The following is a 19,746-nucleotide window of genomic DNA, read 5'->3' as shown; positions in this document are numbered from 1 at the left end:
TGAATCTACTGCAAGTGTCCATGCGTGTGTGTGTGCGTGAGTGTTGTCTCCGCACATGTTGCAAAGTTGAAATTGACTGTTTTTTGTTTTTCTGGTGTTTCACTGAAAAATCCCCTCCCCTGTCTTTAAAGAAGTAGCAAATCAGATTAATATTTGATATTCCTGCACACCCAAGAGTGTTAATGCCTCCTAGAAGAAGTTGCTGACCACCATAGTTTACAATAAACCAGTCCCTCTTGTGATTAGCGCTTCTCACGAAAAGTGAAGTAGAGAAGAGAAAACTATCGCTGCTGTTTATGCACAAAGAAACATGTTTACTTTTTTCTTCTAGTAACTGATTTTATTGAAGTTGGATTCTCATTCTTTTTAATTTTTTTAATGATGCCATATTGTATGTAATGTAATGAATGGATTTTCTTTGTGACATCTAGTTTTGCAGAATATTAAAACCCCTAAGTGAAATCGGAGAACTATTTAGAAAACATAAATGATTATTCCGTTTCTGTGTCAAGAACTGGATTTAAAAAGCACAGTAAGTATTTAAAACAGCGTTTTAAGGAAACAAAACACGACGAGAATGAGAGGAATTTTGTCATGCGACCATTAAACCTGATTTGACCGTTGACAAGTGCAGTAGCTGCAAGATTAAAATATAAATGTTTGCTGCCACTGTATTTACCTCTATCACCAAGATCAACAGATTACACACAGTAGATATGAAAACATGCCCGGCCATCTTTAAATGTGCTACATGTGTTTTGCGCCATCCCGAGGCATAAAAGTTGTGTTCTTCATTGATTTAAGCCTGCGTACGTGCCATGAATATTTCAGCGCGCACATGATGTTAGAACAACGTGCCGCTCGTGTTATCGCCGCTCTTTGTTCCTCAGCTGCTGTAAACTACATGTGTGCGCGGGCCTGTCCCTCTTGTGTCCTCCTCTAGGTGAGGGAGATGCTGAAGATGCGTGACTCCAACGGAGCGAGGATGTTAACACTGATCACAGAACAGTTCATGGCAGACCCTCGGCTGGCGCTGTGGAGACAGCAGGGCACCACCATGACCGACAAGTACAGACAGCTCTGGGATGAGCTGGGTGAGAGCAAGAAACACACTGCACACGCACATACTGTCCTATAAATGTGCACACACCTCTTTGCCTAGACGGATTTAGCAAAAATCGACACAAAGGTGTTGTTTTTTTTTTGTTTTTGTCCCGCACACACTTGTCACTGACAGCCCAGTCACTTTCTCACTGTGACTGGTGGTGTATAAAAGTGTCTTTGTGAATTACAAGCTATTTAATGCATCGTGCTGAAACCCTAAATGTTATAACCTCTGCAGTGTTTTCAGACTCATCTCATTACATATTAAGCTGATGTGACAGAGTGCCGCTCGCCGTGCTCTCGCTCGGCTTGATACATCCTGTAGTTCTCCTGACAGACGTGCTGTACCTACAGCAAAGCACATCCTCACAAGCCGCAAAACCAGCGGGCTCATCACCAGGACAGCAGCCGTGTTGTCTCCGCGTCTTTGTTGTTCTTTCTCTAATGCCTTGGTTGCTGCTGTTGTTGTTGTTTTTGTTGTTGATGATGATGTTCGTTTTCTCCCTTTGGTCTTGTTCTGCACTTTGCGAGGACAGCGCAGTGATCTCATCTGTTTCAATCCCACGTATTTTTGGAAGTGTGTGTGTGTGCACGGTCTCTTTGAAGTCCACACTTCAAAACCTTCTTCCCAAGTCCTTATCACTCCCCCTGATGTGTGGTAAATGCTGCCTCTTGGCGCCGCTCTCTTTTTCCCTCTCTCTCTCTCGCTCTCTCTCCCCCTCGCTCCCTCTTTTGTCTTGCTCCTCTTTGAGTTGCAGCTACTCCTCTCCTCCAGACACAAAGCCTTGCCTCATTCACTTGTCCTCACCCGTGTCTTCTCGTCCACATCATCCGCGCCCCCATTTCATTTTCTCCCCTCACCCCCTCCTTTTTACACTTTCTCTCTGTTCTCCGCCGTGTTTTCTTCTCCCTTCTTATTCTGTCTATGTCCTTGCCTTCGTCCTTCCTCCCAAACTCTGTCTGCACACATATGCATCTGTAGAATACAGTCACACACAGTCTCTCTCTCTCTCTCTCTCATACACACACACACACACACACACACACACACACACACACACACACACACACACACAATGTGAGTGTATACATATCTTTTGGAGTCTGGAGAGTAAAATCCCCGATTGTGCTTGTATCCCCAGAGACATAGCCACTTTTCATATTCTGTTTGTTCCAATTTACTCTAAAATGATGTGTGTGCAGTCAGCGTTGCCTCGGGACTAGTCAAGTTCTCTGTTTTCACAGAGTTTTGTATTCCAGTGCAAGATGGCGGCAGCACGTAAAATGTGCTCCTAAAAGAACAAGAAACAGTGTTAGGGTGTAAAAACAGCCCCGAGCTTTCAATCTCACATGATATCTGTATTAAAGGTATTTTAAATCTCAAAAGACACACTTTATTGGCTTTTGTATGACTCATTGCTTACATCACTGTTACAAACTGAGAAGTAGGGCAGGTAACTGAAGTGTGTGTTTGTGTGTGTGTCCAGGTGCCCTGTGGATGTGCATCGTACTGAACCCCCACTGTAAACCGGAGCAGAAGTCATCATGGCTGCGCCAGCTGCGCAGATGGAACAGTGTGGACGTTTGCCCCTGGGAGGACGGTAACCACGGCAACGAGCTGCCCAACCTCACCCACTCACTGCCTCAGGGCGCCCATGGCAACCAAGGTAAGACATCGACAGGTTTTGTATGTCTGTCAATAACGTATTTATTGGTCGTGACACGTGTCTGGCAGTTGTAGCAGGTGAGAGGTGAGTCTCGTCACAGCTGTGGCACCTCCAAGATCTGTTGTGCAGGAATGAATAGCGAGCAACCAAAGAACTGTTTTGGCAAATTTCTTTCCCATAAATTTAGTCCATTCACGGTGGTGCTGTTAGCAACATCACCTGGTCCAAGGTTTGAGTCCAACCTTTGTGTGTTCTCTCCGTGTCTATGTGGCCTCTCTCTGTTCCCATAGTTCAGAAACATGGGGATGGGGCTAGGTTGCTGATTGCTGATTGGCCATAGGTGTGAATATGAGTGCGACTGGATGTCTACCTCTGTATGTTTGCCCGGCGGCCAGCTAATTAATTTTGTTGACCAATAATTACCTTCATTTTTTGTGTAATTCAGACAATAATTACATAGAAATCAAAGCACAAGGACAGAAGATATGCTGAAACACATTGACGAGATCCAATAAGAACTAATTAATTTGTTCAGAAAGGCAGGAATGTGATCTGTGGTGCAGTGAGGTTAGGTGCACACAATTGATCTGTCCATGAGAAACGGTTCTCTGTTTTTCATGAAAAGACAAAATGTCAAAACTTGGAAGGAAGAGAAAAGTAGGCATATGAACACATTCCACATTAGATGTTAAGGCAAATAAGACGCTTTGTTAAATCGTGTGGAGCAACTCTCACTGGTAAAACCACGACAAAAGTCTACACTTTATTTTTTTTACTGAATCATCTCAAGTTTGCTGTCAAAATGAACACAGCCTTGCCTCTCGCCCCTCCGTGACCCTGATTCGGACAAGGAGAAGAAGATGCTTTCTTTTAACGATCGATTCAAAAATGAACAAGAAAAAAGAAAGTGTTTTTTTTTTTTTAAAATCATGATGTCAGCAGAGAAGTTCAATTTCATATTGGTGTGACTCATATTCGGTTTATTTAAAATGAATTAAAAATTGTAAATCAAAGAATTGTTGCCTCACTGTGAAAGGGCTCAGGAGCTTTGGCTACAGGGTGGGCGTATGTGTGTGTTCGCTTATCAGTCTGTCTCTATCCAGTATTTGTCCTAAAAGATAATTTTACACAGGCAGCAATTCCAAGCTAAAAGAGCCACGCATGTGCTGGAGATGAAACAACAGATTTCCATTTTTTTTTTTCTTTTCCTGTTTGTTTTCATACACATTTTATTTTCTTACAAGATGGACAAAGCAAAAGAAACAGAGAAAAACCGCGTCGACGATAAATCTCAACTCAACAACGAGAAGTACAATTCCATACATTAACCCAACAACTGCAAAAACACAATAATTTTCCTGCCCCACATAATTGCTGTGTGAATCCGGTCTGCTGGAGTCGAGAGGAGGCCGCTTAGATTGCTGTTTGCTTTCCGGCTTTAAAACACCACAGCAGATTTTCTGTGGTACACAAGCCAGATCAAGCTGCCAATCTTCCGAGTGATGGTTTTTTGTTTTTTTTGGGGCGGAGCAATTATGCTTATGTCAAAAAATTAAGCTATTGAAATGCTAGGGCTGTCTTTTAAGACAAAAAGAAGTCCACAAATTATCGAGCGTTTGGCTGTTATCCATCTTTTTCTCACCTCACCTTTCCTTCTCCTTCAGAGATGCGCCCCCACAGGACTGTGTTCACACGGGCCATCGAGGCCTGCGACCTGCACTGGCAGGACCGACACCTCCAGCACATCATTGCCAGTGACCTCTACGCCAACTACTGTTACCATGACAACCAGGAGGGTTCTCTCTTCGACTCACGTGGTTGGCCCTTATGGCACGGTGAGTCTGTGTGTGTGTGTGTGTGTGTGTGTGTGTGTGTGGAGGTGTGAGTGAGCACGTGCCAGAAAAGTTATTTATACAGAGTGAGCCGAACTGAGATTGTCCAGGAGGTGAGAGAAAAACGCTGGTTTTAAAACTTCTGTCTTTCCCTCAGAGCATGTCCCAACAGCCTGCGCCAGGGTGGACGCCCTGCGTTCCCACGGTTACCCGAGAGAAGCCCTCCGTCTGGCCATCGCCGTGGTCAATACGTTACGAAGGCAACAGCAGAGGCAACTGGAGCACTTTCGTAGGCACAAGAAAGGTGAAACTAAATTGCGGTATTCAAGCCTTATTTATTTTTTTATTCTCAGAATCCAATTTGGCAGCAAACCATTCTTGGAAACTCACTAATTACCTACAAACAACACCAGCTCACTGTGATATCATATATAATGCCTAATAATCTCAAAGGAAAATTTAAAAAGGAACAAGCCAGAAATGCTTTCAGTTCCTGTGAATCCTTTTGCCTCCGTAAAGTGTAACTTCTAAACATCTAATTACTCTTGCCAAACTTCAGAGTAGATGAGCTCTTCATGCAAGGTACTGAAAAATAACAAATACTCATGCCATTGCTGAGATATGGTCTGTATTGATTTTTGGTAGTTTATGGGGCCTATCGCTGCTGTTTCTTAATCAGGTATGGATGACAGCTCTGTGCATATTAGTTTTCATACCCTTGCGCATTTCACTTTAAGGGGTGGAAGAATTAAGATGAGGTCTTGCTGGGACAGACAGTGGTTATTTGTGTGTATATGTGTTAATATGCTGTTCAGCTTGCAGAGGCTAATGATGTGCATTATTACTTTAAGATGTTGTCAGTTTTTGCACTGAGACGTGTCCCCGTTTGCTTTGTCCTTTTCTAGAGTTGCTCCATAAAGGCCACACTTCCATAACCAACATGGAGGGCTGGGTGGGGCATCCCCTGGATCCCATTGGCACCCTGTTCAGCACCCTAACAGAGTCAGGACGAGTGGGCGAGGAGGGCTCTAACACCTGCTTAGACCTCTCAGGTACTGCTGGTTTATGGAAACTGGCCTCTTAAATAGCTACAAAAAAACCCCCACACACATCAAAATGCGACTTTATCGTATTCTTTATTCATCCCACACCCTTTTACAAAGTGATTCATGTGTCTGTCTTTATGTATCTACATGGAAAAATCAGCTACTACACACAAACAAGTCATGAAAATACAGATGTTTTTGTGTAATTTAGCACAGATGTTTGTTCTAATTCTATAGGACTGATTTTTAACATGAGATAGGAAATTTATACTCTCCATGTATATTTCTATCTCATCGATTATAGTGGAGTAATTTTTAGTCTATACAAAGCATAGTTTAAGTGTAGCTTCACCTTCACTCTCTTTGTCTTATTCTTCACCATGTTTTTCAAATTCTCCTCGCCTACTCTCTGCGATTGCTCCGTCCCTCGGTGCGTCTCCTGCTTACAGAAATAGCCCACTCCTCTGAGGAAGAGCAGCGAACAGAGGAATGCTCCTAAGGGGTCGATCTTTATTTTGGGTGGTCACTGGATTAAGACCTGCACTGTGTGACGAACACAGTGTGTTTTTCACAGGAGACGGACTCCTCTATTGTTCAGCGCCTCAGAGAATTACACAAACGTTCCCAGCCAGTTTATGCTGACTCATTTCTTCTCATCTGCCTCTTTGTCTTCTCCTTTTCCCTCTTCATAGATTGCTCCAGCGTTGTAAGCCGAGCGGACCTCCAGCGGATGCCCGTGCAACGATTGCTGGGGGACGGCGAATCGTACGTGGCGCTGGCCGTGGAGACCGCTCTGATCGGCCTAGGCCAGCAGCGGGTGATGCCCGATGGGCTGTATGCTCAAGAAAAGGTGTGTCGCAATGAAGAGCAGCTCTTGGCCAAGCTGCAGGAAGTGGAACTGGACGACTCCCTGGTCAAAATCTTCCGTAAACAGGCCGTCTTCTTGCTGGAGGGTAAGAGAGATAACAGAATATATTCCAACTATACTTTTGTTTTGGTTTGGTTTTTTTAAATTTACATTTAAATGGTTGCTCCCAACGTGGTCAAGTGGGTGTGTGCTCCTCCTGTCCACATGATAAAGTGTGCTGAGGCAGCACTGAACTCCAGCATGCTGTATGGGTGAATGAGAGATAAAGTCTAAAGCTCTTTTCATAAGTGTAACCTGTTTACAATTTACTTTTTTTCACCATATTTCCCTATAGCTCTCTTTCTCTCTATATATAATATCTATATATTTAAATCTATCTATATATAGGCACACCTCCTCCCTGTTCTTCCTCTACCTCCCACACACCAAGAGCCTACACATTCCTGCTAAAACAGGAAAAACACTTTTGACTCTGTCTCGCTATTTATTATCCTTTCATTTTGTGGTGCAAATAGAGGCTGAGCTGCCCTGGGCCAGACCAAAATGAGCTCTTTACACAGTAACACCAGGGGTATTGTGTCAGCACACATATATGCGTGCACGCACACCAGTGTGTACATTCACAGGAGTGGAGCTAGAGCAGAATGGGGTTTGGTTATGGGAAAACGAGAAGGAGGAAGAGGAGGAGGAGGAGGGGTGCGGTGGTGGCTCATCCCTGAGGGCCCAGCCCAGTCAAACTCTACTCCAATCCCCACCCAAACCCCAACCCTGCCTCATCCCTGGCGCGACCACCCACCTCTGGCTCCGTTACTAATAGAGCACCGGGCTCCGAGGCCTCTGTGGGTCCCTGGAGACTGCAGCCGCGCCACTGTGTGATGTGGTCTGTGGCTTAGAAGCCTGTTGGGGTTTAAAATAACCCACCAGAGATGAGGGGGGAAGCACAGGAAGAGGGGGAGGGAAGGAAAAGTGTGAGGCCAAGGCTGCACACACGGCCATATGGTTTTTGACGTCAAAGTTTGTTTTAATGCCGCGTGGCTTCACTGCTTCCTGGCTACGAGGGACAGACCAGATAAATCACTCGTCAGTGTGCAACAGGAAAATAATGACTTAATGTGCAGCAATACCAGAATGTGTTAATTGTATGGTATATATTATAAAATATAATAACTTGAGGACACACTTCTTCCTCCTGTGTGTTCCATAGCTAAAAAGGACCCACTTTTCTCGGTGTGTTTATATTGTTTTCTTGTGCTTTTTGTCACAGCTGGTCCGTACTCTGGCCTCGGAGAGATCGTCCACAGAGAAAGTGTCCCCATGCACACCTTCGCCCGCTATCTCTTCACCTCTCTCCTACCTCACGACGCTGAACTGGCGTACAAAATTGCACTGAGAGCCATGCGGTAGGTCTCCTGTGTTTGTGTGGGCTTGTTTCCGTAATCATGTCAAAACCTTGTAAATCAGATTTTTACCAGCTGTGACAGCAGGTCTCGCTTTGTTTTCACTTTGTGCGTCTGCGTGTGTGCGTGCATGTGTGTGTGTGTGTGTGTCTCCGTCTGTGCCATGTCATCATGGCAGAATGTGATCCTGGGCACCTTCTTTAACTATTACCAAAGCTTGGCAGGTGTTTATATGTCTGTCTGTGGATGGGTTTTGTCAACATGATGGTGTCATAAACATGCAAGGGACAGCTATGAAACTTTACAGGTGTAGTTAAGGTGACTATTGAGGAGAAGGCTCTAGATGTAGAGAGGCCCTGTTTGGACTCTCAAATAAAACTTTTTTGAGCTTTGGAGATTTCCTATGAAGTAATGAGTAAAACAATCAGAGATGGAGCAGTGCCCCACGCTCTAATAGGAGCTGTTGTGGGAGAGAAAAACTGGTGATCGTGAAGCAGTAGCATCCATGTTAGCATCCATGGCCACAAAGTTTTAAGTTACCACTCAGTGATGATCCTGAGTGTGTTTTACAGATTTCTGAAAAACAAATGAGCTTACCTGTGCAGCACACTAATATGTGAACAGCTGAATATTGGTATGCACGCCCCAACCCACTATATGATGTATCCTCGCATCCTGTATAACCATAAAATATTTACGTGCGGCTTATAAATGGTAAAATGGACTGATGCTCATGTAACACTTTTCTACTCTGCGGACTCAAAGCACTTTTTACTACAAGCCACTCTTATCCATTCACACACACACCCATACAGCGCTCTATTCTAAGCACTGTCTGACGATCACACACACTGGTGGGGAAATTACGGTTCAGCTGTGGTAGTGCATTGGCGTTGGCTGCCCGTCTACCTGCAGAGAGCATCTGTTGTCAGATGGGGGCAGTGTCAAAAATATGTGGCGTAACTGCTCTGTGGGATACTCTTATTTGTGCTGTTGTTGGTCCGTCAGTCTGAAGCTGTAACGTGCGATTTGGTGTTCACTAACCTCCCCGAGGATATGACGATGCAAACTGCATGAGCCAGCGATTCACCAACCTTCTGATTCATAGACGACCTAGTCACCCTCGCTTAAAATCTGAGTGAGGATTGAAGCGATTTGAGAAAAAAAAATCTCCTCAAGTTTAAGATCCCTCCTATTTGTGCAAGCTTATCTTCAAGCTTTAAAGCTTGTAATGTCTGCAGCTCAGTGTGCGTCTGTGTTTTGAAGGGAATTCCACGCTGTTTGCTGGCCTGTGCGTTGTCCGTGTGATCTCTCTATATTAAGCTCCTGTGTGTATTCATCTGTGGACAATGTGGACATGTGTATGTACGTTAATCAGTCTGCGCTGCTGTGTTTTGATGTTGTGACTAGTGGGAGCTGGATCAGTGAATATTAATTACATTAATGAGAGTATAATTAGTGTGGCTGTAATGAGGAGGATTCACACACGCACACACTTATGCACACACACGCGCACACACAAACACATGCATATGCCGAGCCAACGGGGAGAGGACACAGAGGAGGAAGATGTTTGTTATGTTTCGACAAACCTAAGCCTTGCGAAGTCCATCACTGTAAAACTAGCAAATGATTTGTGAACGACTAAAAATGAAGCGATTCTTGTTCTTCTTTTTAACTTTTTCGGGTTCTCGTGATGTGTCACAGTTGGCCAAACGGAGAACTAAAAGACAAGAAGCGCATCCCTTGCACCTTTCTACAGTTAACCATTTAGAGGCGTCAGGATGTAAATAACACACTTACAAAACCAAAACGAGATGGTTTGGATTTCTCAGTGTGGTTTCAAGGTTGCAAATCCAGCTGGTGTGTCCCTTCCATTCCCTCTAAACCCAAGCCTGTTTTCCCTGAGTCAGCCACTCCCTTCCCTCCCTTGCTACTTCCCGTCACCTTTTTTTTTTTTTTTTTTTTTTGTTTCCTTCTCCTCCGCTCCTCCATCCTCACTCCTTTGGCGTGAATGCGTCGATTTAGAATAATACGGCCACTTATGGGTGCTCCTGGGAGCCAGGGGTGTCTACTCAGCACATAATGAATGTGTGTAATGTAGCGTAGTGTAATGTGATAGCATATACCTTCCCGCTCCCACGGGACGGTGGACAGTTAAATATAGAGGAGGAGGTAAAGTAACCAGGGCTATTTTAATGGACCTATTATAACACTATCATTGATACAAGGAGAGAGAAAGAAAGTCTAGCTCTCTCTCTCTCGCTCTCTTGTACACACACACTCTCTCTCACACACTTTTTTTCTTTCTACTTGCATTCTCGATTTTTCTCCTCTGTCACAGTTGCTCTTAAAACGGCTTTTTTGCAAATGAGAGGAAGTCAGACTGCCTCCATGTGTGCATGCATATCCATGAGAGTATTTTAAAGTGCCTGGGAGTTTATGTGTCTTGGATGAGGTTAATTAAAGTGTGTAAGAGCAGCATATGCCGTGCAATGGCTCGACGTTAGCGGCCAACACAAAAACAGAGAAGCTGCCTACTAGTTCAGGGGCTGCCCAGAATTTGACTGCAGCCACAGAGGAAGAAGAGGAAGAAGAAAGAGAAGAAGAAGCTCACTGCCTCTCCAGAGACGGTGCTTATCTCAACTCTTTTGGAAGCCAAAGAAACAAATCCCAGTCGCCTGTTATCATATGTGATTTCCATATGAGATATGAGCCTTCCAATGCTAATGACTCTGGATCTTCGCTGTAATCCACAACCTTTGATCCTCTGCATAATCCATAATCTTTGAATATAAAGTACTCTATATCACGATTGCCGTCTGAGGATAAGATGAGACTGATACATCACCAGTGCACACAGGTAGCAGCCATCATTTCAGTCGGGACCACTTTATTCCAAAGACGATTATTATTTCCAGACGGGGGGGAAGGAGAAAGACCTGTGGTGCACAACACAGCAGGCATTGGTGATATGACATCGTCAGACGTGGCATGATAAGGACGAGCTGGGATCAAGGCGGGCTGCAAAGCGGCTTGCATGAGCAACAGTTGACAGAACGTTAGAGCAGTTTAAATTGTATACCCTATATGAGATTCTGTTAGCGCTGTGTGATAATGCAAATTTTGGTATAGAGCTGATAACAAGTGAATACATGGCCAGTATTACCGATACTATTACCGATACTTTAAACCTATAAAGCACTGATCATGACTGTGACCTGGAATGTAAATGTGCCTATGGATATTTGGTTAGATCCGCCTACCTCTAGATGTTTCAGTAGGACACACAGAAGCGTATCAGCTGATGTCGTGTGACATTGAGATCTACTGTTAACAGCTAATGTGCCTTACCCAATGCTTTGGTGGCTTTTTTCTTTAGTCTGCATAGTAAAACCCCTATCTAGTCTCTCTTTTTTTTTTTTTTACATGACTTTCAGATTAAGATGCTGGGAATCATTGATGTGGGACATGTAAACAGCGCAATACTATCGTGCTGGTCCCAGTGAAAGAAATAGACGTAAACCACACTGCCAAAAGAAATACTAGTAATGTAATGGGTTGATTTCCCTTTGAAATATAATGTTTTATACAATACAATTTTACTATCAGTCAGTGAAATCTTTAAGTCTGTCCCTTGTTGCCTTCTACCTCTGCATATAATAGTTTACTGTCTGTCCACACAAAGCTATAAAGAATCACCACTACACAAACTCTCACTCACGTACAGGCAGTGTATTTGCAATCACTTTGCTCATGCACATGTGTTTATTGTATTGTATGAAATTTATTGAACAATATAAAGAAACATGCTCATCTGTGAGTTGCAGAAAATCCAAGTGCACGGAAATAAACAAACCTCTCGAGAATGATATTTTAAACACAGATTTTCATGTGACTGCGACAGTGATGACTTTAATGTAGAACATGTTCCTCAAAAAGCATCACTCAAAGCAAATGTCGTTTTTAGCATCCTAGGCTCCTGACGGCTAAAATATCTGCTCATCTCGTTCATGTATGACTTCATCCCTGCTGCCAGGTGTTCTGCAGGTTTTATCCCACAGGAGTTTGTGTATGGTCTTCCACCGGATGTGTCACTTAGCTGATAGATGTGCGCTTGATAAATTCTGGAAGTGAAGGGTGTTTACAGTCAAAGGGGGAACAGAGAAAGAGGTAAAGAGGTCAGTAGTCATGGTGATGCAGACCAGAAACCCAAAGGGCCTCAGGATTTAGGTAAAACCTGCACGCACTGCTTTTTATCATTGTATCCTTGCAGCTTTTCTGCAAAGCGTTACGCATTTCATTCTTCTTACATGGGCACGTGAATGTGTGACCCTAAACGCTGGTTTACCCATCACTGCCTCGTCACAGGCTCCTCTTCTGTAATCTGTTGCCAGCTGCCTCCACGTTGACTGTATTGCATATTTCTGCCCCTTTCAGATGTGACAGCGTGCTACAGTGCCGCAGGAGACATTTGACACCAGAGCGACAAACCCTTCTCACTGACCCTCACAGGAATTGATTGCCTCTTACCGATCACTCTGTTTCTTTTTAGATAATATATTTATACGCAATTACTTCAAACCATGGCAAACCTGTAAAGAACCGTTTGTTACAGTTTTTTATTATACTGTAAGCACACAGTAAATTGGTGTTGGATTTAGATGTGCAGCATTTTGCACTAATTATATTAGCTGGCTGGGATTAAACTGTACTTGTGGTTGGATTGAATACTTTGGAGAAGTTCATGAGGGTTCATTTACCTCTCCTACATTGAGGTATTCTTCAGCAAATCCAGGTCCTTAAGCACCCATCCGATGCAAGTACTCGGCTCTCTGGTGAACACCAAACAAAAGCAGGAATGTTGATGAGGCCTCCATCTTTATCCAAGGCATTTTTTTTTTTTTTGCTTTGCTTTGCTGCACCCCAGGAATCTTCCAGAAGGTCCCAGTGTGGCAAAAGCTTTTAGCAGCTCTTAAGCTTTGTGTGGAATGAATCCGGCTGTTGCTAGGGCTTCCAAACATCTCCATTTTGCACCAAGTGTCAGCGTTCACACTTGCGTGCATCTCAACTGGGTTTTTGACACCTTCTGTCTCTGAGAAACGAGCTCCGCCGGTGCCCTCTTGGGCGAAACGGAGCGAAGACGAGGCTGTTTTTGTACATGCCTTTACTCGGGTGGCAGCGGTATCACATGCACCTTGCTCTGAAATTGAAACTGGCATTTAGCATTACATTGCTTTTACTGGGCTGCTTTGATGTGTTTTCAAAAGGGCAGGTGTGTGTGTGTGTGTGTGTGTGTGTATCTGATCTTGTGTGTGCGCGCGTGCGTGTGTATGCTCTGGGTTTTTTCATTGATGTGTGTTGGTATTTGTTTGATGTGTGTCCAGCCTTACGGGGCTAGAAGGTGAATTCCTTAATTTCCCCATGGACTCAATTAGCTTTGTGATTGGCTGAGAGAAGGCCAGGTTGCGCTGTCTTCTGAAGGAAAGAAGACCTTTGAAACTGAGGTGGGAGGGAAGAGAAGTGAAGCAGAATAGGAGATGAGCCGGCCACAGTGGTAACTGTGTTGTGCTCGTGGCTCTTGTGAAGACTTGGCCCTGTCAGTATTATTATAATGAGAGACAGAAACTAGTGAAGCTCCTCCATCCACTAGCAGGTGTTGCACGGCTCTGACTTCATTATGACCAATTAGAGTGAAGAAAATACTAATTATACCATGGTTTCTAGGTGATTAAATACTAGGTTGAAAGTAAATTGCTGGGAGAGGCTAACTGTAATCCCCCTGTGTCGACTGAAGTCATTTTGATTTTGAAGTGACTTTCAGGCATTCATAATGAAGCCCTTTTTTTTCTCTCAGTACAGTATTCTGTTTGCTTGTTACAGCATGGAGGAAAAAAGGGGTTTCATTGATGATGATTCACGGACCTTTGTTGTCTAATTTCTCTTCACTCTTGTAGTTCTTTAATTTAGTGTTTTTGAGTTTAATATTCTTAATTAACTGAAATACACTTAGTTCTCCAGACTTCTTGAAAGACATTCCAAGCTCCTCTTTGGATGTTGGCTGTCTTTTGGTCCGTTTTCTGTCAAGATGATCCTACACTGTTTCAGTAAAGGTCCGGGCTCTGGGGAGGTCAGTCCATGACTGATAGTTTCCCATTGTTTGTTTTTCATTCCATGCATGCTGTTATTGCATTGGCAGCGTGTTTGGGATCATCGTCATGCTGAAAAGTAAAGCTGTTGTCAGTTACAGGCTTTCCAGATGGTATTGCATGGAGGATTAAAACCTGATGGTACTTTTCTATGTTCATAATTTCACCATTTTTGATAAGATCCCCAGCACCACTGGCTGAAATGCAGCCCCAAATCATGACAGAGCCTCGTACATGTTTTACGGATGGCTGTAGACACTGTTGTCCTCCATATATACCATTAATGATTTGAAACTCATCGCTCTATAAAACCTGTTGCCACTGATTTTTCAGTCCACTTCTTCTTCCACTTCTTCTCCCTGTTTCCTTTCCTTAAGACTTGCTTCTTGACTGGGTGACTGCCCAAAACCCACCTCTGGGTCTCGTGTCAGTGATGATAGTGTTCATCTACTGCTTCTTCCATTGTTCTCCACTTTCCTCATCATTTTTAAAGGCATACTGTACTCCTTTGACACTTTTTTTTTGCAAATTATTTTGTTGCTACAAAAATACTGCTCTTTGCTTAGTTTCCTCTAAATATATTCAGGCATAAGGATGGACTAAATCTGAGTGAAAAAGCAGCCAGTGTCCAAAGAAAAACTTGGAGACCTGGAGAAATATTGCTCAAGACCACTTTAGAAAAGTCTGGCTTCTTGAAAGCAAACTATAAAGAAATAAGGGGTGGCTCAAGACTCTACTTAATATTTATGTATTTAATTGAAGTACATAATTCTCCACAGAATATCTTTAATAATTGTGCTGTGGGTCTGTTTCTCCGTCAGGTTGCCGGTGTTGGAGTCGACGGCATCATCCGGTGACCTGTCGCGACCTCACCACATCGTGTCCGTAGTGCCCAACCGCTACCCGCGCTGGTTCACCCTGAGCCACATAGAGTCCCAGCAGTGTGAGCTGGCCTCTACCATGCTCACTGCTGCCAAAGGTGCACAGATATTTGCACAATTACAGATCCCGCCATTAACTTTCCTAATGTTGACGTACTATTAGTAACACAACACATGCGTTTGCATGTATACAGGTAGGGGTAGCAGTAATTTCTGTGCAATTATAAACTATTTCTGTGTTTGTACCACAGGCGACAGTCGCAGGCTGGAGACGGTCCTGGAGTCCATCCAGAAAAACATTCACTCCTCGTCTCACATCTTCAAACTGGCGCAGGACGCGTTTAAGATTGCCACGCTCATGGACAGCCTGCCTGATATAACACTTCTCAAAGTCTCTCTGGAGTTAGGACTGCAGGTATGCTTTTTTTTTTTTTTTTTTTTAAGTGTACTTCTGTGAATTTATTTTCACCTTTTAGTGGAAGTCAGGTTGTAAATTTCCATGGCACACCTTTGTTTAAAAAAAAAAAAAGCCTAATAATACATCCACATGTGTATGTGAAGGTAATATTCTACTTATACCAAGCCGCTGTTCACTTGTATCTTTGAGTAGAGATATATTGGATCATTTTCTTACAAGAAAAGCTTGTAGCTCTGGAGGATGACATTAACCCTGTACATCACAAGGGTTTAGTTATCTTGGGTCAGTAAAAGGATTTTACCCTGATGTTCATGAAACAGAATTTGACATTATTGTCTTGGAATACAAGAAGATTACCTGGAAACGGCATTTACACTATAGGGTGCTCTTAATCCTGTAAAATAGCTCCATTATATGACGAGTGTAGAGGAATCAGAAAAGATATTGTAACAGATCTGTATCTGTGGATCCTTTGGTTTCCTGAATATTTAATTCTAGATGGAACAGCACTGCAATGCTATTTTCTAAGGGGCCTTTATTTTGTGCACCTCAGGGAGGAGAATGAGCTTTTGAGAGGTGATGCTTGGTAAATGTCACAATATTGTTCATTATGTTTTTTCACCTTATTCGCCTTTGCAGACTTTAATAAATTATTTATAGATTTACCTTGGATTATATATTTGTAAAGGTATTCACTTTGATGGTTTTCCTGTGGGCCTTTCCCCCCAAGGCTGTTGCAAAATGTACCACAGTCTTTTCCGCCACAGTTCTAGTGCGTCGTTGAAGTTACAGTTGAACTGGTTACAGGAATATTTATAATACTCTTCAGCGGTAATGGTAGATATAGCTCATCTTCCCTGTGCATTTTAATGCTTTACATGTCTGATCAGTAACTCACCTTTCATTCCCTCCTGCTCCATCATTTTTCACCTTCCTCAGGTGATGAGAATAACTCTGTCCACATTAAACTGGAGGAGGAGAGAGATGGTTCGCTGGTTAGTCACATGTGCCACTGAAGTTGGTAAGCCACGCTCTCCGCTTAAATTGGTGTTTTTCAGCTGTTTTAAGGATTATTATTAGCTTCTGCTCTATATCTCTCTTCACATCTATTCATGCCTCGATGTGTGCCCCAGGTGTGTACGCACTGGATAGCATCATGCAGAGCTGGTTCACCCTCTTCACCCCCACGGAAGCCACCAGTATTGTGGCCACCACTGTCATGTCCAACAGCACTATCGTCCGCCTGCACCTGGACTGCCACCAGCAGGAGAACCTGGCTTCATCTGCTCGCACCCTCGCCCTACAGTGTGCCATGAAGGACCCCCAGAACTGCGCCCTCTCCGCTCTCACGCTCTGCGAAAAGGACCACATTGCCTTTGAGACAGCCTACCAGATTGTACTGGACGCGGCGGCGACAGGAATGAGCTACACGCAGCTGTTCACTATTGCGCGCTACATGGAACACCGTGGGTATCCAATGAGAGCGTACAAGCTGGCGACGTTAGCGATGGCCCACCTGAACCTCAGTTACAACCAGGACACGCACCCGGCCATCAACGATGTGCTGTGGGCCTGCGCGCTCAGCCACTCACTGGGGAAGAACGAGCTAGCGGCCGTAATCCCCCTGGTGGTCAAGAGCGTCAAGTGCGCCACTGTGCTGTCTGACATTTTGCGGCGGTGCACGCTGACCACGCCGGGCATGGTGTCGGCGCTGCACAGCCGCAGGAATTCTGGGAAGCTGATGTCGCTGGACAAAGCGCCGCTCAGGCAGCTGCTGGACGCAACCATTGGGGCCTACATCAACACCACACACTCACGGCTCACGCACATCAGCCCGCGCCACTATAGCGAGTTCATCGAGTTCCTGGGGAAGGCCCGGGAGACTTTCATGATGGCTCACGACGGACACATTCAGTTCACCCAATTCATAGACAACCTGAAACAGATCTACAAGGGCAAAAAGAAACTAATGATGCTAGTGAGGGAGAGGTTCGGCTGAGGGCGAGGCCGAAGGGGAGGTGGTGAAAAAGCCCGCCCCTCCCCGCCCTCCTCCCACTCTAGTACTTTTCTATTAACTTGAGTCTGCCTTTTGAACTTCTTTTTGGACTGATTAAAAATAGACAAGTAAAAAAAGAGGGATGCGACTTGTAGAATGAAGCAAAAAAGAGAAAGGAAAAGATGACAAAAAAATCAACAGAGCCACACGCGGTATTATTGTTCTTGCTGTTGTTATTGTCATAAACATTATTACTATTATTATTATTAATAATAATATTATTACTACTATGTGTACAGAAGTGTTTTTATTTTTCAGAAGAGAGGAAATTTGTCACATTGTGAATGTTGTGTGTATTTCTCTACATGTGTGCGAGACGAAAACGAAAGCGAAACGGCTTTTTTTTTCTTTACGTTCCTTTCCGTTCCTCTAATGATTTAAAGCATCTCTCCCCCCCCCCCCCCCCCCCTCCCGTTTCAGTGTATATTGAGTTACATGTTGTCAAGTGGCTGAAGCCCTTCTACAATGGCGCTCATGTTAAAAAAGAAAAAAAAAGAGGAAAAAAACACAACAAAAAAAAAAGAAAACTTGGTATCCTCAAAGAGAAACTAAGGCTTTAAAAAAAACACACTCAAAACACACAGAGCACCTCCCTCTGTCCACGCCCTCACCGGCGGGCGCTGGCCAGCACTGCACAGCTTAGCTCGGCTCGGCACAGCTTGGGTTAGCACTGAAAGAAAAGCTGCCATCAGCATTTTCTCCAGACACAGCAGCAGTAGCAGCAGAAGCAGCAGCACTGGAGCAGCCATTAGTTTTCTCTGGGTTCCAGGCATTAGTTTCATTATACACAACAATGCTCTCAGCTAACTTGTGTTGTTGATATTGTTATAATCTCACCCACCTCCATAATGAGTACCTGTTCCAGACAGAAGACAGTAATGCAGGCGCTATAGACAAAGATAATGAGTATTCTTGTTATAGCTTCAACTACTTCAAGCTGAAGCAGAACCCCAGAGGCAGACGACTACCTCATGATACGGTATTGAACTGCTCCCAGATATATTTTTTCTTCTTTTTTTATTTGCTATCGTGATTGTTATCGTCTATGATAGCTGACAGTGTTAATTAAACAGGGGGATTCATCAGTGAGACCGAGGTTATAAGGAAGCTTCAGATTCCCGCTAAGTGTTTCTGCCCTTGGCTCTGCTGTACGTCATTGCTCTGGCATCGGTACTTGCACCCCCCTCTCCAAAAAGCTTCAACACACACGCGCGCGCGCGCACACACACACACACACACACACACACACACACACACACACACACACACACACACACACACACACACACACACACACACACACACACAACATGTGTCAGTATATCAGTCCACTCTCATCTATATACAGCCGCCATCATCGTGGTGTTTTCCGACTCGGCCAGTGTCACCTCCCTCTGTGCATGTGAATCATAGAAATTAGACTTTCTACTGTTATAGTTGATTGTGTGGAACCTTCAGTAATTGTCAGCCAGAACGTTCTCAGGGATTTCTCTACACAGGAAGAAACAACAACAAAAAAAGGCGGAACATACGAACAACTGAACTTCGAGGAGAAAAAGAAAGAAAGGAGAAAAAAAAAGACAAAAACACGACACAACATGAGCGAGCATTTATTGTACTCTGTATATATGCCATAGTATATGTCTGAATATGGAGGATCTGAAAGTATATGTTAACTAATTTATACAGAGTATTCTATGTAATGTGAAATACTTGAAGCCGCTGTAGTTTGCTCTCTCTCCCTCTCTCGCTCTTCATCTCTTTCTCCCTTTTTGCCCTTTTTTTCTTTTCTTTTTTTTTTCTTTTTTTGAGGGTGTGGGCTTTCCTCCCTCCCCTCCACTCTTTTGTAAAAAAACAACAACAACAAAACAGAACATATCAGAAGGACTCGACTGACCTTGTTGACAGCTTTTTGGACTCGCATGTGTTCACGCACGAGACGCTGGATCCTGTCAGAAATGTTGTTCCGCTGAGTGACGTGTAGAATGGGAAGAGAGGCAGACTACTCCACGCCAGTGGCGGATAAATGTTTAAAAACACGATACGTGATTTCATACTTAGTTATGCATGTAAGCTGTTGTAGTAGCCTAGATTTCCATGGGAACCTATTGGAAAAATACTATAATGTGCTTTATACAGGAGCTAATTGGCGAACAGAGCGTGTATTATGTGTCCAGCCTTACAGTCGTACATTTAAAAGGACATATTTTGCTGAGAACCTGCCTCATGTTCCAGTAATATATAATAACCGCGCAAGTAACTTATTAGTCATCAAACTCGACAATTCTGCACATGGACAAATGAGTGTCCTCAGCTCTCTCCTTCATT

The 19,746-nt window shown here is 43.9% G+C and overlaps 1 protein-coding gene across 1 annotated transcript in view; it reads left to right on the top strand.

Annotated features, from left to right (window-relative positions):
- The window catches only part of LOC113033786 (zinc finger SWIM domain-containing protein 6), a 45,828-nt gene extending 28,192 nt beyond the window's left edge, over positions 1 to 17,636 (top strand). The window contains exons 4-14 of the mRNA XM_026187888.1: positions 944 to 1,094; positions 2,592 to 2,771; positions 4,436 to 4,606; positions 4,761 to 4,907; positions 5,509 to 5,655; positions 6,342 to 6,602; positions 7,782 to 7,917; positions 14,885 to 15,042; positions 15,196 to 15,359; positions 16,302 to 16,383; positions 16,496 to 17,636. Of these exons, the coding sequence (XP_026043673.1) occupies positions 944 to 1,094; positions 2,592 to 2,771; positions 4,436 to 4,606; positions 4,761 to 4,907; positions 5,509 to 5,655; positions 6,342 to 6,602; positions 7,782 to 7,917; positions 14,885 to 15,042; positions 15,196 to 15,359; positions 16,302 to 16,383; positions 16,496 to 17,361 (2,463 nt within the window). The 3' untranslated portion in view covers positions 17,362 to 17,636. The remainder of the gene's footprint in view (positions 1 to 943; positions 1,095 to 2,591; positions 2,772 to 4,435; positions 4,607 to 4,760; positions 4,908 to 5,508; positions 5,656 to 6,341; positions 6,603 to 7,781; positions 7,918 to 14,884; positions 15,043 to 15,195; positions 15,360 to 16,301; positions 16,384 to 16,495) is intronic.
- Positions 17,637 to 19,746: the final 2,110 nt, after the last annotated feature.

This window comes from Astatotilapia calliptera, chromosome 12, assembly GCF_900246225.1.
Source record: "Astatotilapia calliptera chromosome 12, fAstCal1.2, whole genome shotgun sequence".
NCBI lineage: Eukaryota > Metazoa > Chordata > Actinopteri > Cichliformes > Cichlidae > Astatotilapia > Astatotilapia calliptera.
The sequence above is the reverse complement of the archived record's forward strand: the minus strand, read 5'-3'. Positions and strand labels throughout refer to the sequence as shown.